This window comes from Podarcis gaigeae, assembly GCF_964106915.1.
Source record: "Podarcis gaigeae genome assembly, chromosome: 3".
Taxonomy (NCBI): Eukaryota; Metazoa; Chordata; class Lepidosauria; order Squamata; family Lacertidae; genus Podarcis; species Podarcis gaigeae.
Window position 1 is genome coordinate 106,659,040 of NC_139680.1, and position 22,457 is coordinate 106,681,496.

The 22,457-nt window shown below is 43.6% G+C and overlaps 1 protein-coding gene across 1 annotated transcript in view; it reads left to right on the plus strand.

Annotated features, from left to right (window-relative positions):
- Positions 1-3,863: 3,863 nt before the first annotated feature.
- The window catches only part of MSH2 (mutS homolog 2), a 50,782-nt gene continuing 32,188 nt past the window's right edge, over positions 3,864-22,457 (plus strand). The window contains exons 1-6 of the mRNA XM_083733199.1: positions 3,864-4,294; positions 8,816-8,970; positions 10,098-10,376; positions 12,227-12,373; positions 18,005-18,154; positions 20,064-20,197. Coding sequence (XP_083589325.1) covers positions 4,024-4,294; positions 8,816-8,970; positions 10,098-10,376; positions 12,227-12,373; positions 18,005-18,154; positions 20,064-20,197 — 1,136 coding nt within the window. The 5' untranslated portion in view covers positions 3,864-4,023. The remainder of the gene's footprint in view (positions 4,295-8,815; positions 8,971-10,097; positions 10,377-12,226; positions 12,374-18,004; positions 18,155-20,063; positions 20,198-22,457) is intronic.

The window sequence follows — 22,457 nt, forward strand, 5'->3', positions numbered from 1 at the left end:
TTCCCATCACCATCCACCACTCCTCACCCCACCTTTGTGTTTGACTTCCAATCTACTAAATTGCCATTTCTTTCCACTTCTATTACTTTCTTTCACACACCTTTAACCTAATTTCATACTTCTTTTTCTGTTACACATTGTTATCCATCTTATTTAGTATTTCAGTATTTGAAACGGAACTTGTTCATTCTAATAGTTCTGATTTTTCTATATGGTTTTGCAAGTACCGTATTTTTTGCACCATAACACTCACTTTTTTCCTCCTAGAAAGTAAGGGGAAATATCTGTGCGTGTTATGGAGGGAATGCCTACAGGTGGCATGCCTACAGATTTCCCTCCTCTAAAAACTATGTGCGTGTTATGGTTGGGTGCGTGTTATGGAGCGAAAAATACGGTATCTTTTAAATACCTTCCAGTCCCTGTCAATCTTCTCTTTTGAGATCCTTCCAATTTCTCCCATTGTTTTTGATATATTGTAGTACTCCAATAATTTGGCAAGCCACTCTATTTTTGTCGGTACAATACCGCTTTTCCAATTTTTCGCAATCAATAGCCTTGCGGCTACTGTTGCGTATAAATATAAGGTCTTCTCTTCTTCCTTTAGGCTTCCTGGTACTATTCCCAATAGAAAACCTTCTGGTGTTTTCCTAAATGAATACCTGAACATTTTTTTCATTTCGTTATAAATTATTTCCCAAAACTGTTTGATGTTTAAACACTGGAAAAGGGACTATGATACATATTTGGTGGAATTGTTTAAACTTGAGGACCCATTTTTTTAACTACTTACAATATATTTGCATGGTGGTACTGCTGCTGTTGTGACCCACTTTGGATCAGGCCATGAGCAGCAGTTGAAGATCAATGTATTATGGGGCCTGCTATACTAGCTTGATGAAGGTACATGCATACAAAGGCCATAAAAAAGACACATTCCATGCTAGGGATCATAGGAAAGGAGCTGAAAATAAAAGTGCCAGTATCACAATGCCATTATATAAATCTATGGTGCAATCACATTTGGAGTACTGTGTATGGTTCTGGTGACCTCGCCTCAAAAATAATATTGTAGAGTTGGAAAGGGGGCAGAAACTGAAAATGGAATTGCTGGACTGTGGAAAACATCAGGGAAAAATATTTCATACAGAACTAAGAAAGCAAAAGTTGAACAGACCAGTGGCTGTGAAAGTTACCGTATGTGAAGGATTAATGAAAATTATGTGAAGGATTAACATTGGAATGGCTTATTGATTAAGAAATGTAATGTGATATTAGATGATCAGCACTTTGCGAAAATCAGAACATGGGAAGTCACCCAAAGATAAAAAAAAATTGGCATTTATATTTGGCTTTTTTATTGTATTGCAATTTGGAATGTTTTAATGTGGTTCATTGGATTATTAAATTGGAAAACTTAATAAATATTATATATCTAAAAAAAACAGAAAAGGGGCAGTGGTGGGCAGATTCAAGGACAAAGAAGAAAATAATTCAGTGTGGTATAGGAAAAAAACATTTGTGAAATACAGATGGGTATCTTCAAAATGAGAAGAGGAACATCAGGTGATACTGAGGACAATCCCAGTTGTGTTTTTCAGTGCATTTTTTTCCTGAAAGTGCAGCCTGGAGGAAAAAAAAGTTTGAGAACCATTGGTATAAACATGACATGGAAAAAGTGGATACTTTTATGCTTATTCACCCTATCTCATTCCCCCTGGAAATCCAGTGCAGCTGAATGTTGGAAGATTCAATGTAAAAGAAAGTCAAGACTATGGAACTTCCTCCCACAAGGATGGCCACCAACTTGGATGGCTTTAAAATAGCATAGGGCAAACTCAAGGAGGAGGGTGCTACCAAAAGCTACTAGCCATAACGCCTATTTGCTCTGCCTCCACAAGCGCCAACACTTCTGAGCACCAGTTGCTAAATGCCACAGGAGGGGGGGGAGGGTCTCTTGGGCTCATGCTCTGCTCCCTGGTTTTCTTTTTTTTAAAAATTATTTTTATTAAAGTTTCAAAAAAATTTACAAGAATAAGAAAAAGCAAAAAAAGCAAAAAATACAAAATACAGAAAAATAAAAACAAAAACAAATCATCCTTTCTATGTCTTGTCTTTCATTTACTTGTTTCCCTGACCTCCTCACACCTCCCTTTTTTGTATTCTAGTTCAGTTAATTATTTCAGCAAATCCTTTCCATTTTTGTTTTTATCTTAATAATTTATCTTAATATATTATAACTTTACATTCTCACCTAATAACAATCCATTTTTACCTACTACTTTATAACATTACTGCTAAAACCACATAACTTCATTCCATCATCCTTCCAACATTCCTTAATTTTACAATGTTTCTGTAGATAGTCTTTAAATTTCTTCCAATCTTCTTCTACCGACTCTTTTCCCAGGTCTCGGATTCTGCCAGTCATTTCCGCCAGTTCCATGTAGTCCATCACCTTCATCTGCCATTCTTCCCGGGTGGGTAAATCTTGTGTCTTCTGCTCCCTGGTTTTCCCCACAGGTATCTGGCTGCCCCTTTGAGAGCAGGATGCTGGACTGCCTGGGTCATTGTTTTGATCCAGCAGGGCACTTCTTTTTATATTTTTAACTAAGCACATTTAGCAGCGCAGTCCTATGCCTGTCTGCTCAGAAGCCAGTCCCACGAAGTTCAGCGGGGATTGCTGGAGGTACGATAGACAAGGACCACTAAGCAGTGATGCCCACAGAGCTCAGCAGGGCTGGACTTCCGAGTAAACACAGCAGGTGGGGGTGGAGCATGGCTAAGACCAGGGGTAGGCAACCTAAGGGCCGAGGACCGGATGCAGCCCAATCGCCTTCTCATTCTGGCCTGTGGACGGCCCAGGCAGTGGCATAGCGTGGGTTGTCAGCACCCGGGGCAAGGCAAGTAATTTGTGCCCCCTAACCCGCACGCCTGGCACAGTGGGTAGTGACCCGGATCGGATTTGCACAGCAGTGAGAGAGAGTGAGTGAGCCAGGTAGGGGCAGAGAGCTGCGAGTGCGAGCGCGCCCCCCCAGATGTTGCGCCCGGTGCGGCCAGCCCCCCTGCACCCCCCACGCTACGCCACTGGGTCCAGGAATCAACGTGTTTTTGTTGTTGTTTAGTCGTTTAGTCGTGTCCGGCTCTTCATGACCCCATGGGCCAGAGCATGCCAGGCACTCCTGTCTTCCACTGCCTCCCGCAGTTTGGTCAAACTCATGCTGGTAGCTTCGAGAACACTGTCCAACCATCTCGTCCTCTGTCGTTCCCTTCTCCTTGTGCCCTCCATCTTTCCCAACATCAGGGTCTTTTCCAGGGAGTCTTCTCTTCTCATGAGGTGGCCAAAGTATTGGAGTCTCAGCTTCAGGATCTGTCCTTCCAGTGAGCACTCAGGGCTGATTTCCTTCAGAATGGAGAGGTTTGATCTTCTTTGCTGTCCATGGGACTCTCAAGAGTCTCCTCCAGCACCATTATTCAAAAGCATCAATTCTTCGGCAATCAGCCTTCTTTATGGTCCAGCTCTCACTGCCATACATCACTACTGGGAAAACCATAGCTTTTTACATGAGTAGATTGTGTGCTTTTATTTAAAATGCATCTCTGGGTTATTTGTGGGGCTCATAAATTCGTTCACCCCCACCCAAAAAAAATATAGTCCAGCCCACCACATGGTCTGAGGGACGGTGGACCGGCCCACGGCTGAGAAAGGTTGCTGACCCCTGGCTAAGACCCCCATTCATGAGAGAGAGAGAGAGAGAGAGAGAGAGAGAGAGAGAGGGAGAGGAAGGCGAGCACAAAAGCCTGCCCATCATTTCCAGAGCATGCGCAAAACGGGCCCTGAAAATCTCACTCGCGGCGGCGCGCGCATCCGTTGCCATGACAATCCGGCAAGGGCTCGTGTGGGCTCCGAGGAGCACGTGACTCGCTACGGCGGCCGAGAGGGCGGCGTGGCAGTCGGCGTCTGAGGAGGCGCGACCAGTAAGCGGGGCGGTTTCTTTTTTTCGGTTGGCGGGAGATTCCGGCAGCATGGCGTCCGACTTCAACGCGGCCTTGGCGGTCTCGGTGGACATCGCCGTCGGCGGCTCCCCCTCGACTTCGGCGCGCGAGGCGTGCTGGCCCGACGGGGCGAATGCCGAGAGCGGCTTCGTGCGCGCCATCCTGGCGCTGCCGGAGAAGCCGGACACCACCGTGCGCTTCTTCGAGCGCGGCGACTACTATACGGTGCATGGAAGGGACGCGCTGCTGGCCGCCGCCGACGTCTTCAAGACGCGGACGGTCATTCGGATGCTGGCGCAAGGTAAGGGCGCCGGGGGGAGGGAGGGAGAGCTGGGTCCGGAGGCTGCCGGCTCTCGGAAGGGAAATATAAATTACATTTATATTCTGTCTTTTCTTCAAGAAGCTCAAAGTAGCACTCATGATTTCCCCACCTCCTTTTACCTTCCCAACAGCCCAGTGAACTAGCTTAGGCTCAGAGACACTGACTGGCCCAAAATTTCTCAGTGAGTTTCAAGGCTGAAGGTAAAGTTGAACCCAAGGACCGCCCCCACCCCCCGCTCGGCTTAGCCCATTATACCACATGCTTGCTCTTTCAAAGAAAAGATGTGGTAAAAAAAAAAAAACAGCTTTAGGGACGGGTCCACAGAATATAAAACACATCTGTTCTTGATGCAGTATCCAACAGCTAGGCTGTTAGTTACATGGGCAGACTAAACAGACCCTGTGAAAAAGGCAGATTCCTTTCTCTCTAGGAGCTTCTTGGTCCAAGGAAAACAATTCAAGAACTACCCAACAGCCATAATTTTTATCTTAGATTTGTAAATTTTATAATGGAATGATTTTAGAATGTTGTATCATTTTATTGTTAGCCGCTCTGAGCCCGGGTTCGGCTGGGGTGGGCGGGATATAAATAATTTATTATTATTATTATTATTATTATTATTATTATTATTATTATTATTATTATATTCTAAAGGGGGTTGGTCCCCCCCTCAGGTTTCTGTCGGATGCTGGCTCTGTTAACATGATGGGCCTGCCTCTGCGTTCTTCGACACATGCTTTCTTGCCGTTCTTCCAATCATCATTAAGTAAATTCACACGCAGAAGGACCCAGGACGGTTCATAACATGCTTTCATAACAACAGCTCCTCTTAGGAAGCTTGCTTGCTTGGTTTTTGTGCTGCCCTTTACAATATAAAATGGGAATAAAAAGTAACCCCTTCTTCAACATGCGCATTTTGTTCTTTTCGTTTGGAAGCAGGAAAATAATTCTTTTTCTAATGCAAAGTTGCAGCAACAACAGGAGCTGAAATGAATTGGGGTGGGGGTGGGGGAAGGGCGGGGGAGAAGTGGGAGTCAGCCGCCTGCAGCCGAGGTGGGTGGTGGGGAGTCTGCATGTGGTCAAGTTAAATACGGTATCAAGTTTCGATTGTGTGCTTGTGGGTTTCAGAATCGGCAAGAGTCAGGGTTTGCTTTGGTTGAGATTCCTAGAAATAACACTCATCTATACAACTAATGCTATTCAAACAGTTCTGTCAGATCAACAGCTAATTGAGTTATAAAGAAAGCAGAGCCTGTAATTAGAACACAGAAGTAAAGCCAGGAGATTATGTTAACTTCTGAGCTTAAAGCATTAAAAAAAAGTTATATGTGTTTTATTTATTTTCTGCATTTATATCTCAGCTTTTTCTCCAAGGAGCTCAAGGTGGCATACAGTGGTACCTCGGGCTAAGTACTTAATTCGTTCCGGAGGTCTGTTCTTAACCTGAAACTGTTCTTAACCTGAAGCACCACTTTAGCTAATGGGGCCTCCTGCTGCTGCTGCGCCGCCACTGCACGATATCTGTTCTCATCCTGAAGCAAAGTTCTTAACCCGAGGTACTATTTCTGGGTTAGCGGAGTATGTAACCTAAAGCGTATGTAACCCGAGGTACCACTGTATATGGTCCTCCCTCTCCCTTATTTAATCCTCACAACAACCCTGTGAGGTAGGTTATGCTGGCAGTGAGCTTTGTGGCAAAGTTGGGATTTGAACTCTGTTCTCCAGTGTCCTAGTCCGACACGCTAACCATCACATTGCAGTAAATATATACACAAAAGCAAAAAACAAAAAACCAGTTCCATTAAAATGGTCTGTTGCTTCAAAAGTCTTGATCACCAGTGGCCCTTAGGTGCTTGAGAAGTGGGAAAGGGCCACAGTTCAATGCTAGAGCACTCTGCTTTGCATACAAAAAAGTCAGTTTCCAAATCCTGTCATCTCCAAGTATGGCTGGGAGAGCTCAGTCAGAAATACTGGAGAGCTTGCTGCCAGTTAGTGTAAATGGTCCTGAGCTGTCTAGATGGACCAAGTGGCCTGTGCTTGTGTGGTGTCCCGCGCAGCACCTTAGTTTTCTCTTTTAGGTTTGGGAAGAGCTGTAAGTTCAGTGGCTGAGCATATGCCTTGCCTGTAGAAGGTCTCAGGTTCAACCCTTGGGCATCTCTAGGTAGTGCTGGGTTAGTCCCACTGAACTAAGTAGGGTTTAATCCCAACTGTATGGTTTTAGTAATTTTGCAGACAGATTAGGACACGGCCACCATTGATGGGAACATTCTCCACGTGGAAAATGTGTCTACTATATCACCGTGCATATAAGTTGGTTGGCATCGTGTATCCAGGTCATTGAGCTTGAGCCACTACCCAGTACAGTGGTACCTCGGGTTAAGTACTTAATGTGAAGAGAATCAGAATTTACAGGGTTAAGCAGTTCTGAGTGACGTCTCTCATTCTGAGGCGTGGCTATGTTTCACAGAGGGGAGTGTTTTTCTCTGTGTCTTTTTTCTTTTCGCTTTTGCGGCGAGGCAGCAAGATGTGTGCACTCTCGCCGGGCTGATTTATGAGTTGTTTTTCCTACACGATTAAAGACTGTAATAGATAAGCAAGAACACCTGAGTGCTGTCTGAGTTCTTACACACACAGCAACAGTTTTCTACGCTGCGGAAACTCTGCTATTGGAAGCTGACGGAGAGCTATCCCCAGGGAGCAGTGAGGAGCAGTGCGCAAGGGAAGCGTGTGGACTCCATCCAACTAGCCACACTTAATTCATTCCGGAGGTCCGTTCTTAACCTGAAACTGTTCTTAACCTGAAGCACCACTTTAGCTAATGGGGCCTCCTGCTGCTACTGTGCCGCCAGAGCACGATTTCTGTTCTCATCCTAAAGCAAAGTTCTTAACCTGAGGTACTATTTCTGGGTTAGCGGAGTATGTAACCTGAAGCGTATGTAACCCGAGGTACCACTGTAGATATGTTCTATGTTTATGATAATATTTTATTCTCTTGCTAACTATGCCTTTTTAAATGTGCATTTTATACTTCCTTTAGTAATGTTTTCTTTTGATTTTTTGTGTAAACTTTGCTGTGTTAAATGTGCATTCTGTAGTTGACTTCCTTTGCAATGCTTTATTTTGAAATCTTTAAGATAATAATTTAGTTTCCTGTTAATTATGTTGCCTTGAATGTATACTGTGGTACCTCGGTTTAAGAACAGTCTGGTTTAAGAACGATTCGGTTTACAAACTCAGCAAAACCAGAAATAGTGTCTTGGTTTGAGAACTTGGTCTAAGAACGGAATCCGAATGGTGGAAGGGCACTGGCAGTGGGGGGCCTCATTAGGAAAGTGCACCTCGGTTTAAGAACGGTTTCGGTTTAAGAATGGACTTCCGGAACGGATTAAGTTCTTGGGGAGGTGACCCCTGGGGGAATCAAGCCCCCCTTCAAGTTTACACCTGTGGTTTGGAGATTTATTTTAGAGCTCGCATTTTACTGTCTTGATTCAGTATGTAAGCCCTTTGTCTATATGTAACAGGAAAGGTATACTTCATGTGATTTCTTGTTTGCCTTTTGCTTTGTTATGTTTACTTTCTAAGCTGTTTAATCTTTTTTTAAAAAAATCTTTTCACAGTAAATGTGGGAGCTATCATGAATGTAATCTACACCAATTTGGGCATGTTTAATTTCAACAGGAGCATATTAACTTTCCCATCAAAATCAAATGTGTTGCACTTCAGTGGATCAAATTTTCATATAATCATAGAATCATAGAGTTGGAAGAGACCACAAGGGCCATCGAGTCCAACCCCCTGCCAAGCAGGAAACACCATCAGAGCACTTCTGACATATGGTTGTCAAGCCTCTGCTTAAAGACCTCCAAAGAAGGAGACTCCACCACACTCCTTGGCAGCAAATTCCACTGTCAAACAGCTCTTAATGTCAGGAAGTTCTTTCTAATGTTTAGGTGGAATCTTCTTTCTTGTAGTTTGGATCCATTGCTCCGTGTCCGCTTCTCTGGAGCAGCAGAAAACAACCTTTCTCCCTCCTCTATGTGGCATCCTTTTATATATTTGAACATGGCTATCATATCACCCCTTAACCTCCTCTTCTGCAGGCTACACATGCCCAGCTCCCTTAGCCGTTCCTCATAAGGCATCGTTTCCAGGCCTTTGACCATTTTGGTTGCCCTCCTCTGGACACGTTCCAGTTTGTCAGTGTCCTTCTTGAACTGTGGTGCCCAGAACTGGACACAGTACTCCTGGTGAGGTCTGACCAGAGCAGAATACAGTGGCACTATTACTTCCCTTGATCTAGATGCTATACTCCTATTGATGCAGCCCAGAATTGCATTGGCTTTTTTAGCTGCCGTGTCACACTGTTGGCTCATGTCAAGTTTGTGGTCAACCAAGACTCCTAGATCCTTTTCACATGTACTGCTCTCAAGCCAGGTGTCACCCAATTTTCTGTGTGTGGTATGTCAGCCACTTTCCTTACGCTGCTTTCTCATCTCCTAGGAAACCGGAAACTTGAAAGTGTTGCGCTTAGCAAGATGAACTTTGAATCTTTTTTGAGGAATCTGCTTTTGATTCGTCGCTACAGGGCTGAGGTGTATAAGAATAAGGCGGGAAATAAATCCACCAAGGAGGGAGAGTGGTATTTGGCATATAAGGTAAGTCTTCATCACAAACAGTTGCAGTAAATAAAATACTTACTGCTCTGATTGCGGATCTGTTTGTGCTTTTTATCTGATATCTAGTAAGATGCATTTTCTACTGCCTTTCTGCTATCCATTAGGATTTTGGGTTCCATTCTTTAGCAGTTGGAGGCACCTCACATCACTCAAAAAGCATCACAAAGCACCAGTTGGGTTGAGAGCTGAATATGGGTGAATAAGAGACCAGTGCCTAGATCCTGAGATAATAAGTCTGTGCCTGCAATTCTGTGCCTCACATGTTTAAATTGTCATTGTTGTTACATACAGTTACTGATTCACACTTGCATACACAGAAGGGTTAATCTGAGCCCAGAGCTCAAGTTGCAAGAGTGGGTGTTGCTTAGCAGGCTTGCAGCAACCTCTGCTCCCCCTCTTTCTCTTATTGAGTACGAATCTCTTCCAAACCTCTCTCTCCAACATTGGTTTACGGGCCCAGACAGCACCTAGATTGTTGAGAAAAGTTTTTGCTTTTTGAATTTTGAGTCTTTCATTTTTTTTGTTCTCTTGTTTTTGCTAATGGGGATAGCAAACCCCCTGCCAATGTTCTCTTTTCTTTTCACCACCCACCAGTTTTGTTTCTCTGCTTAGGCTAATCTAGTGTAATCTAGTCTTGACTAATCTAATCGCTTTTTGAGTGATTTTGTTGTTGTTGCAATTTTGGTGGTTTTGCTTTTGTGCATTTTGGGGAAACTTACTTTTTAACCATGGCAGCCCAGGATCCAATGAGTGGCCATAGCTTTACCCTTGCAAAGCTTACTGACTCCACATTTGCCCAGTGGAAAATGTGATTGGAGATCCTTTTAAGGGCATAAGGGACATTAAATTGCATTAAGAATCCTAGACCCAGAGACAACGATGAGGAAGCTGATCCATGGTAAGCCTTGTGAATCTGCAGTCAAAACTTTAAAATTTGCATTTGAGTCTGTCAGCAAGAGCCCTCAGGCGAGATGAAGAAACTATTCAGGCTAAGACTACCCAAATAGGTGTTTCAAAAAGTCTGTCTAATGCAGGGAGAGGGAGGCAGGTGGACCAGATACATAGGTGAAGAAATTCTCAAACTGTGATTTTTCTTTCTTAAATAGGGCTCTCCAGGGAACCTTGCCCATTTTGAAGACGTTCTGTTTTCTAACCACGATATGTCATCTTCTGTTGGTGTTGTGGGAATTCGGGTATCCTCAGCTGATGGGCAAAAACTTGTTGGAGTTGGGTTTGTGGATACTTTAGTGAGGAAGCTGGAAGTATGTGAGTTTCCAGATAATGACCAGTTTTCAAACCTTGAAGCTCTGCTAGTTCAGATGGGCCCCAAGGAATGTATTCTACCTATTGGAGATGCTGCTGGAGAGATGGAAAAACTGAAAGAGGTAAGCCGTGGAAATGTTATGGGCTGTAGGCTTTGTTTACATAAATTTGGAGCAGAGGCGGGAGCAGCTTACTTTTGAAACAGGTCTTCAAGCCTTAATTCGCTTTAGCAGTTAAGTTTATGTTGAGTTTTTGGTGGGGGTCAATGCTTCTATAAATAAATAAAAATTATTATTATGATTATTATTATGATTCCAGTTTCTGCCTTCTATACCAGGCTGATTAAGTTCGCTGAGATGGTGATACTTTTGTTATGGCTGCTTTTCAAGGACCTGGCCCAAATGTCATGCCCAAACCATGGCAAGATTCTCAGGGCCGTGTGCTCCTCCCTTCACACTCTCAGATTACCTCACTCATTACCTGGTTCGCATTATGTTTGAATTAGGCTAGCTGTGGTTACTGCCCGGCGCCTATAAACATGAGCCATGATTACTAGCCAAGTAATCCTCTGTCCTTCTGCCAGTTCTACCCCCACTCCTCTTAAATTTGGTAGAAGACTTACAGAAGTGGACAGGGTTTGGCTTTCAAGTTAATTTGTGCTCCAGGTATAGAAAAGCTAAGAAAAAGTAGGATTCTCTTCTCTCTTTTCTTTTACCATTCTTCAGTGGTTCCCAACCTTTTTGGTATGGCAACTCACAAGTCCAAAGTTACTTGGGATGGTGACACATCAATTTATTGTCACGTATTTTTGGAGCATAGGTATTTGGCTTTCAGCAGTTTCATGAAATATTTATAGTATGTACAAAGTTATTTCACAGCTTATAGTTTATAGGAATGTAAAAGCATCAACCATCTTTTCCACCATATAAGGGGAATTGTAAGGAGCAGGGAGTGTATATTTCTCACCCAGAGGGGAAAATAATGAGCTTTTATGGAGAAATCATTGCTTTCTTCATAGTTTCTAGACTGTAGTGGGATACATGTCTAACAAGCATGTTCATCTTGCCTAGTGCTTATCTTTTGTTAATAATGAGTAGTTCGTGTTCTAAAATGGACACAATGCATCCAAAGTGAAACATGTTACAGCTGCAATCCCAGGCTCGCTTACCTGGGAGTAAGTCCAATGGAACACAATGGGATCGTGTATTTCTGAATTAAAGTGGCTCCATATCCTATAGATTTAATGGGAAAGATTTCATGTATGTAAAGTACCTTCCCCCCCTGGACTCCACAGTAATGCTTATATTTTGGCAGAATCTCACCCTATATTAATTGCTAATATTACAAACGATTAAGGAGAATACATTATTGTGTCTGTTATTAAATAATTCAGTTTGATTATTAGTTTATCTGTAGTTACATTGATTCAAACATTTTGGTTAAAACGTTATGGTAAGATCCATTTTGAATGAATTTACATGCATGTTTATATGGAAGTTAGTAAATTTCTGGTAAAACTGCAGTTCTGTGCACATTTACCTGGAAGTGAGCAGCCATTGAGTTCAGTCAATTTCTGAGCAGACATGCATAAGGTTAGGCTGATACGGGTGCACTTAATAACAAAAGAAGAGTCTGCTGGATCAAGTCAGTGGCCCCCCCGGTCCAGCTTCCTGTTCTCACACTGGCCAACCAGATGCCTGTGGGAAACCTGCAAGCAGGCCCTGAGAACAAGAGCCCTCTCCCCTCCTGTGGTTTCCAGCAGCTGGTATTCAGAAGCATATTCCAACCATGGAGAACCTGCAGCTCTATAGATGTTGTTGGACTCCCCGTTAGCCTTGCCCGCTTGGCCAGTGACCAGCGTACAAGAGGAGAGTTGATGTCCCATAATATCTAGAGCGCCACAGGTTCCCCATTCCTGCTCTAATGGAAGAGATCATTCTCAGTTTTTATATCTATATATATATATTTGCAGGTTGTTCAGAGAGGAGGGATTCTGATTACAGAGAGGAAAAAGACCGAGTTTGTAACAAAGGACATTGTTCAAGATCTCAACCGCTTGCTGAGATCGAAAGGGAAAGAGAAGATGTCTAGTGCAACATTACCTGAAATGGACCAACAGGTGGGTAACCAGGCTTGAGGGTGGGGGAATATATATCATAAAAGTGTCCTAGCCTGGTAACTTGTGGCTTCAGTGGCATTTTGCACCCGCGCCTCCTCTTTGGCCACTTGCATGTAAATTCTTTTTGAAAGGGAGAGGAAATGGCCAAACCTGTTTGACAGCTTTCTTCTTTGTACAGGTTCGGAGTAGTGTTTTGAACCTGTATACCAGAATTCAGTGCTTCCCAGTGCTTTGTGCCCTATAGAGCAATCTACTGGTATGAGTGGAATTTGGAATAGACTGATCTCCAACTGAGCCTGGGCTATGTCAGGGGTCTGCCAGCTGAAGTCCCTCATCCCAGCACAGCCAAAGATACACTGGCAGAAGTCATCCATCGTGGCTATGCCAGGGCTTAGGTGGCTGATCTGAGTCCCTAAAAAGAGGCATTCCGGGGGGGGGGGGTGCATGACGGGGCAGGAAGAGGTTTATGCCCATCCAAACTGGCTTGTGCTATTCTTCCTGATGAATTGGAGTGGTGTGTCGATGAGGGTCTGAGCCAGGCCAAATTGCAATGGCTGGTATTTTGATTTAGTTTGGTCATTTTGTTTATACATTTTTGTGTTCATACATGTTTGTATTTTATACTCAAATTGCAAGGTCAGTGGTTGATGCAGATACCTATCTATCTATCTATCTATCTATCTATCTATCTATCTATCTATCTATCTATTCCTTGATTAAAGGAATGCCAGTTGGCTTAAAAAGGTAAAGGTAAAGGTACCCCTGCCCGTACGGGCCAGTCTTGACAGACTCTGGGGTTGTGCGCCCATCTCACTTAAGAGGCCAGGGGCCAGCGCTGTCTGGAGACACTTCCGGGCCACGTGGCCAGCGTGACATTGCTGCTCTGGCGAGCCAGAGCCGCACACGGAAACGCCGTTTACCTTCCCGCTGGTAAGCGGTCCCTATATATCTACTTGCACCTGGAGGTGCTTTCGAACTGCTAGGTTGGCAGGCGCTGGGACCGAGCAGCGGGAGCGCATCCCGCCGCAGGGATTCGAACCGCCGACCTTTTGATCGGCAAGTCCTAGGCGCTGAGGCTTTAACCCACAGCGCCACCTGCGTCCCGCTAGTTGGCTTAGCATGTCAATTAAATGTGCATGTGAGTAAAACAGTAGTTATGAAACAAGAAGCATATTTTGTTTTCTCAGTTGGTTAAAGTGTGGTGCTGATAATGCCAAGGTTGCAGATTCGATTCGCGTATGGGACAGCTGCATATTTCTGCATTGCAACTGTACAATTCTCTGATGCAAGCGTGTCATGATGGGTATCATTTTAGAAGAGGCGATCCCTGTTGTGTGAAGGAAAGGAGAGAAATGCCCTTTATGATGCTTGCAAATTCCACTTTTTTAATAATAAAAAATAAGCTCTTAAATATATCTATAACATGTGTAAATAAATTGCTACCTGATTAGTTGGGAGCCTATTTTAGTCAGCTAAAAGTTTTTCATTGATCTCACTGCAGCTCATTTGCTGGCAGCATAGATTGGACAGTTGTCTTTTGCTGGCTGCTATGGTGTATGATTGCCGCCAGGGGTCAGCCTAGCATAAGGGCCTGCAAACAAAATGGTTAATCTGGATGATACTGGAGGAATCGGTATCATCCAAATGAGCCATTTTATTTGCAGGCCCTTGTGCTAGACTGTCCCGCCCCCGCCACAAATGCCATTCCATGCTTACAGCTGCTTCTACAATCCTGATTCTGTTAGAGCAAAAAGCTTAAACCAATCTTGAGCATTCTTTTTTTTTTAAAGTTTCCTGAGCATGTTACGTTTTGCATTTTAAACTCAAATTGTAGCACCGGCAGTGCCACAGAAATAAAATGGTGTTTGCTACTTCTGTCCTGCTGCTGAACACCTTTACCTGGGAATAAGTACCATTTTGTTGCAGAAAACAATAATACATAAAATGAGCACCTGTAACCATGTACCTGCCTGGCTATCTGCTTCTGGACTACAGTGGTGCCTCGCAAGACGAAAAGAATCCGTTCCGCGAGTCTCTTCGTCTAGCAGTTTTTTCATCTTGCGAAGCAAGCCCATTGACGGCTTAGCGGATTCGCGCTATTAGCGGCTTAGCGGATTTGCGACTTAGCGGCTTAGAAAAAGGGGGGGGGGAAGGGAAAAAAAGTCAGAAAAACTCGCAAGACATTTTCGTCTTGCAAAGCAAGCCCATAGGGAAATTCGTCTTGCGAAGCACCTCCAAAACGGAAAACCCTTTCGTCTAGCGGGTTTTTTGTCTTGCGAGGCATTCGTCTTGCGGGGCACCACTGTATAGTATTAAGGGGAAGAGCCTTAGCTCAGTGGTAGAGCACCTGCCTTGCATACAGGAGATCCCAGGTTCAATACCTGGCAGCTCTAGGTAGGGCTGTTCCTATGTTCCAAAAATATGTTTTAGGAGAAGAAAGAAAGGATGCTGCAGTGACCCAGGCATTCTCATACCAGTTCAGATGCTGATACTGGGCCTGTTTGCCACTTCACTGATCTACTGCTCCCTGGGTGGTCATTTGGTGGCTCTAGACTTCAGTCCTGAGGTCTAGTCCTAAGCTGCAACATGGAATGGGATGCATGGTAAAAATGGACATGGTCAAAACAAATACTTTCTTGCAACTTCTCATTGAAGTCAAATATCAAGTAAGTTACACAAATGCTTTTGAACTATTATTATTATTTGCTGGAGAGACTTCCAAATACATGTTGCTTTCTCACACATAGTGGTATATACATTTTTCTACCTCTGTTTAGACAAAATGGCACATGTAAACTAGCCTTCGTTGGCTGCTTTTTTTTAATCATCTGTAAAATTAGAATGATGTAACTCACAGGGTTTTTTTGCAGGTAGATAAAGCCCTCTTTAAATATTTACGTTGCTACAGAAAGCAATGCAACCGTTACATCATGGATGTGTGAAGAATATTTTAAAAGTGATATTCATCATTGCTGCCTTGTCTAGTTAATGTATAAAGCTACTGTATCCACCCCATATTAATCCATATTTTCAAGAAAGTTGTTGTAACCTTTATTTATCTATGTACGTAAGTAATTCATATTCTTTACCCTCAATATATACTTGTGTTCCCAGGGTAACTAACATAGTAAGAAAAGATGATTTAAGATGGTGGTGATATTTAATAATAATAATAATACAAGGAATGAAACCTCATGCAGCAACAGCCAATTTAAATATACAGTGGTACCTCCATTTACGAACTTAATTCGTTCTGGAAGTCTGTTCTTACACCAAAAACGTTCTTAAACCGAGGCGTGCTTTCCCCAATGAGGCTTCCTGCTGCCGGTGGCCTTCCATTAGTTGGCTTCCGTTTGTTTTCTGGGGCAAGGTTTGCTAGCTGGAACACCTACTTCCGGTTTTGCGGGGTGCGTTGCCCGAATCGTTCGTTAACAGGACTGTTCTTAGACCGAGATACGACTGTATGGTAAAATCAAGCTGTTATACCAGAGCAATCCAAACTGCCATGGTAGAAAGCATTTGTGGGGACCAGAGCCACCTTTCCATTCAACTCTGCCAGTCTCCGCCAGCTGGGGAACTACACTGGTGAGGATCATCCCCATACAATTGCTCAAATGGCGAATGGGTAGAAGCCGCTGCTGCTGATATTCATACCAGTGGTAGCCATCAGAATACCCCAGAGCAGGGCTTTTGTGGGGAGGGCTGGACTGGCACAGGGTTCACTTGATTCTGTTCACCCCCTGCTGCCATCGTGAAGACAGGCCCAATCTGGGCTTCTTCTCCAAGATGAGCTGTGAGCTGGTGCAGCAGAGATGATTTGTGGATGCTGTGCTTGACTGCATTGCTCCAGCACGCCCTGCAGCTGCTGTCTCGGGGTTAGAATTTCACTCTAAATTAAAGAATGCTGACATTCTTAAAGTATTGTAAACAGGTGACTGGGAGAGGGAAAGCCCATCAGTAATTACTATTTTTCAGGGAAGCTCTCCTGGAATCTTTAGGATGGATGCTTAGAAAGTTGAGGAATTGTTAATCCGTTTTAGTATTTTAACTTTTGTATGTTTTTTAAATAGGGCTTTAAATAATTCTTGATTTTACTGCTTTACCTTTTGTAAACCACTTTGAGGTATTTTTTACAATTAAACAGTGTATAAATTTTATGGAATAATAATAATAACTGTAGCAAAAAATCTGTGAGAGATAGGTTAGACCTCTTGCATTCATTCTACACAGGATAAGTGACTGGCATCTTTAAAAATTACCATTTTTTTAACGCTCTCCTCCCTCACCCACTTAAAATTACACACAGCCAACTCAGTGCGTGGGCAATTTTAAATTAACACACATAAGCTATGGCTAGCACTTCCTCCTCCTGCTGGGGAGACTGCCTGCAACTTTTAATAACATTCTGAAAACATGTATGAGGCTTGTTTTTAAACTAATGCTCTCCCAAAGGTTTTCTTTGAACCACACTTGTGGTTTTGTTCTTTATGACAACCTTTATTTGAATGGTGGAAGGCTTGTACAGTTGCTAAGTGTGAGTTAAAAGTCCTTGGTTCAATTCTCATCTCTGCCACAAACTTGAATATAGCTTTAGTCTCCGTTCGTCTCTCTCTGCACTTGAACTACGCTTTGCAAATGTTTATTGGTGATGTTTAACATGCAATTTCAAGTGAGAGGTAACCCTGCTAAAAAGAAAAAGCAGGAGTTTTGCAGAAGAAAATGGGCATAAATGTCACTTTTAACAGAAGATCTGTTTGTAGCTAGCTTTTCAAACAACTGCAGTTTACGTTTGCATTTCAGCACTATAGTACTTTTGTTATATTTGCATAGTCCTTTCAGTGTGGAATAAATGGCTGCTTCTGTTCTTTCTTTACTCTCCTGCTTCAGATAGTGGTTATTTCAGTTCTCTGAACGCTAATTTAAAGGTGTGTGAAGGATAAAGCCTTTGACCGGGACAGTCCAGGATAGGGCTCTTAATGGTTCCCGCCCGACTTTGGCTGTTCACCTTGTCTCTTTCCAGCACAGAGATACAGACCTAGTTCACAGACCTTAGAGTCAGCCATGGCTTTGTGCAAACACATGTGTTCATTGAGTGAAGTTTGCAACTCCTCTTGTTGCTTTGCTACCTCAGAGGGGCTAAACCATGGTTTGGCTAAGTGTTGCATCTAACCTGGGCTCATAGTTTTTCTCTTCCAAACGAAACACAAGCTATAACCATGGTTTGTTCTGTGGCTTACCGTGGTTTGTTTGGAGCCAGACAAGTCATTATCCCAGCTTTGGATATAATTCTATGCCAAACCATTGCTTAAGTCTGGGTAGCATGGCAGCAGAAGGACCAGGGCGGCAGAGGAGATACAGTGGCTTTGCAGTCTTTGCTCCCAGAACCCAGGTACTAACTTACTTTCGCTAAGCCGTGGTTTGGCGTTTCATTGTATCTTTGGAACTAGATTGCCGTAAAATTTCTAACAATAATTTCACTTGGAATTATTTAACTGCTGATTCTGCTGTTCATTTGGGAACTCTTCCTTAGTTGGACGGCATCCAGCTCTGTACCTAACAGTACGCCAGTGACAAGCTGCCTGTCTTACTGCATGTGGAGTAATCCCCCCTTTTTTTCCACCCCCCCCCCAGATCGCCATCACTTCCTTGGCTGCAGTGATTAAGTATTTAGAACTCTTAACTGATGAGTCTAATTTTGGCCAATTCGAACTCTCCACCATGAACCTCCATCAATATGTCACACTGGATCATTCCGCTGTCAGGGCACTTAACCTTTTCCAGGTAAGCCGGGGCATTGCTATGTACGTAAGACTGGGTACAGACCTGCAACACACACTTGCCTAAAATAGGGACACGTGCCCTTTTTTTGCACATCTGTTTTAAGTTGGACACAGTTTTTGTGTGGGAAAGTGGCATCCAGATAAACATGTAAATGAAATGTGAACACAAGCTCATGCCAGAAACAAATCTTAGTTGAATTAAGAGAACAGTATTCTCGAATCGGAACTTATTTTGATCAAGGCATACTCAAAGTAGACCCACTGACACCAGTAGATTGCATCCAACGTTGTGTGACAGGACTTCTGCTTGCACAAATAATTCCTCTCCTCCTGCAGCTCCAAACCTCTGGAGCAGATTTTGATGGCCTAATGCAGTGGTTCCCAACCTTTTTTTGGCCGTATCCAATCTAAGCATCTTTATAACTTATTATTCAAAAAGTGAACTATTCACGTGGAAGAAGCCTAAACGGCCATTAATTTGGTCTAACTTATTCTTGAATTGCCCCCCCCCCCCAAATCAAATTGCCTGCATTAGTCATGTCCATCATTTCCAGTTGGTCTTTTCTGAGCATGATTTAAGTGGATATAATCAACTTATTAAATATATCATAATAAAGTATGCGTCTTAATTGATTAACATCTGCATACAAATAAAACAATAAATTGGAAGAGAGAAGGCGCACATACATCTCAAAGGAGGCTCAGGGTCAAGGCTCAGGGACAATAGGAGTTAATAGTCCAGTAAGTCCTGGAGGGCTACTACTTCCTCATCCCTGATCTAATAGATTAGATAGGCTACATGTTGCAGCCCTTGTTTTGACAGGTGTGCGCATGCAAATATATGCAGATGCCCTGCAGCTAGTATTCCCCACTCCTGCATATCATATTAGGCTGGCAAAGCTTAGATAAATAAAATATGTGCTGAAAGCTTTAAGAGAATGTATTTTGTGTTGCATCGATGGATCAGGCAGCATTTGGGAAGGAAAATGTTGGGGAAGTAAACCTTTAATCCATGCAATGTGGCAGAATCTGCCTTGACATAAGGAAAGATGTAAGCCACGTTGTGAAGCTAGCCAGGGACGCTATAAAGTTGTATTGATCTTGGTATATAGCCCTGTAAAGCCCGTTATTTTATTTCGGAGCTCTACATGGCTTTATTGTTTTTAAAAATGGGCTGTGCTCTGATACCGCTCCACAGCTAAGCTCCTGGTTCCTCATCTTCACTGATCTAGTACATTTGTATACATCCACATAGAAGGGAAAGACCCTCACCCCCATTTTTTTCTCCCCTCTCCTCATCTCTCAATTCAGCTAGTTTGTTTTCCCTATGAGCTGCCTCCTTTGTTACTGGAAGGATGGGCTTGAACTCTGTTGCAGCATGCCAAATTAACTCAAGCATAAAGGAAATAATTTTATTTATCTATTATTACATTTACACCCCACATAAATCAAGTTGGTTTATGGCACTGGAGTGCCCTGGAGAAGAAGGGGGTGCTTTTTCCAGAGCTTTGCTCACCGGAGGACGCTTGGAAATCCAGGGGGGCTGCAGATAGCCCAGAGCGCTCTCCCAACACTGCCCTCCAAAGAGCTCACACACTCATACGTGGCTCTCTGCATCCCATGCTCAAAATAACCTTCAAGGTTGAGAGACGGTGATTGCCTAAAGTGATCTAGTGAGCTCCATGAATGAGTGGGGATTTGAACTCTGGCCTTCCAAGTCATAGTCCAACACTCTAACCACTATGGAGCACCACCTCTTAATTCAGAAGGAAAGTACTAAAATGCAAAACACATACATGTTCTCACTTGCCACTATTCTGCTTTTAGAGAGGTTTCACTCACTTTTGCACAAATGTTTTTTGTTTGTTTTTTTAATTGACTTTCTGCCACAATGTGTTATTTCCCCTCAGCGTTCTTCAGAAAATGCTCAAGCTACGCACTGTTTGGCTGGCCTGTTAAATAAGTGCAGAACGGCCCAAGGACAGAGGTTGGTGAACCAGTGGATCAAACAGCCCCTAGTGGACAGGAACAAAATAGAAGAAAGGTAAATATTCTCTCCTTCAGGGCTGATGCTTGGAACTGCCTAGATTAGAAAACGCACCACTACTTTCCTACAATTTTGGATCACAATTTTTGTGTATATTGAGTTGTTTGCTTTTCAGAGGATGGTTGTTTAGATTGCTCCAAAAAGGCAGGGTTGCTTTTCAGTAGCTGGAAGGAAACTAGTCCAGGGAGTTCTGGTAAGGCTGGAAAATTTCCTGGGTGTATGTAAGCAGTGGTAGTTTTAGTGTTTAGAACCACCCTTAATAGGTTTTCTCTGCTGCAAGTCATGAGTTTGTTTATGATAAGAGGAATTGGGCTTCAATTACTTGGACTTATGAGCCATTGAAATCAGTGGGAACCAAGTGCAGCTAATTTAGTCTTGAGTCCAACTCTCTGAGTTTTCTGCTGCTTCTGTTAACAGTGAAACATCAGTACTGTACTAGGCATGCTATTTCCTTGTTGTATCTTAACGTTTGTATTAGCTGTTGCTCTCATACTTCCGATTCTGTTTGTCTTAAGCCATTAAAATGATTATTTGCTTCATGGCACCAGACTTGGTATTACGTTGGTCATGAAATCTGGGGAAGCAGAGTGCAGCTAAAGCTGAGCATCTGACCTTTTAAAGAAGTAATGTTGATTTGCATCCTTGATCTTGCAAACAACAAAAGCTCCCAATTCAGCTCAGGGCTGTGTGATTCACTTGTGGGTCAACAGAGAGGGAAAAGAGGATTGCAAATGACAGTTGGTGCCCCTGCTGTGCTTGCATGGCAAAGGGGCTTCAGCTTGGTCTTAAAGCTCCAAAAATACCTGTCACAGTTTGTCTGGTGAACGTCTGGAAGGCTGATTTATAGTGTATGTTAGTGGACTATCTGAATTTAACTAGGATAGGCTGAATGGATTTGTATGATTAAAGTGGACTCTCAGGTTTAATGAATCCAATACATTGAATAGTTTGGCACCAGTATCTTCTGGCTTTAATACTGTGCTGTACAATTTTTAAGTTTTAGTCCTTTAGTTCTGAAAGGGAAGAAGCTGGATAATGAAGAGACATGGAAAGAATAGCCAGGGGCAGCATCAACAAAGTAGTTTTTTCATCACAAGGGCTTCTGGCTATGCAGCTGAACCAAACCTCCCTCTCCTTTCCCTGCACCCTGCCCAGATCTTCTCTGCAGGATTGGAGGAACCCCCAGAACAGATTTAGTGGGCACCTGAGGAGGGGTTCCCTTGCGTAGCCAGAAATCCTTGTGCTATCACAGTATTTCTCAATCTTGGGATCCCAGCTGCTGTTGGACTACGACTCCCATCATCCCTGACCACTGGCCCTGCTAGCTTGGGATGATGGGAGTTGTAGTCCATCAACAACCGGGGACCCAAGGTTGAGAGACACTGCTAATAGAACTGCTTCAAGCGACACAGCCCCAGGATACAGCATGGCCAAAGCAGAAAGTGCTGCCAAGTATGTGCCTGTCTGGGGTGGGTTTAGGTGTCACCCAGTTTTCACAATGATCGCACACCTCAGTGCACTGCATGCAACCCCAGGGAGGTTGCTGGCCATTCAGGAGCAGCTTTTAGAGGTGGGAAAGGGTTGCGGCAGAGAATTCCATAAAGACTCTGTGTGCATGTGGGTGACAGCACAGCCTTAAGCAGGCAGCATTCACTGTCTCTGTTCTGCACCCATCTCAAGTTTGCTACATTAGAAGAGCTGGCTGGCTGGACAATCCAGTCCAGCCTCCTGTTCTCAGTCGCCAACCAGATGCCTGCAGGAAACTCCTCAAAGCAGGATCTGAGGACAAGAGCAGCCTCCCATTCTGTGGTTTCCAACTGTGGAGGCAGAGCTTAACCAGAGAATCATAGAACTGTTGGAAGGGACCACGTAGGTCATCTGACTCCCTGCAGTTCAGGACATTTTTGCCCAAGGTGGGGATCAAATCCACAACCCTGAGATCAAGAGTTTCATGCTCCACCAACTGAGCTATCCCACATCCCGGCCACCCTCCATGAGAATCTCCTCCATTGCAGTTCTATAGAAGTTGGGATGGTGGTAGTGCCATCCTCCTAAAAAAGAAGCAGCTCTTACTCAGGAGATATCTTTCTTTAGGCTTGTCAGCAGCGACCAATGACTTCAACAGACAGCATGTGGGCTTATAAGAAGACTTTGTGTGGGAAGAACTATGAATGTCTTCTAAAGCCTGAGGGGAAAACACATCAAGTTCTGTTCAACAAAGCCTGACAGACTCCCTGTGGAGGGTTGACTTAGACCA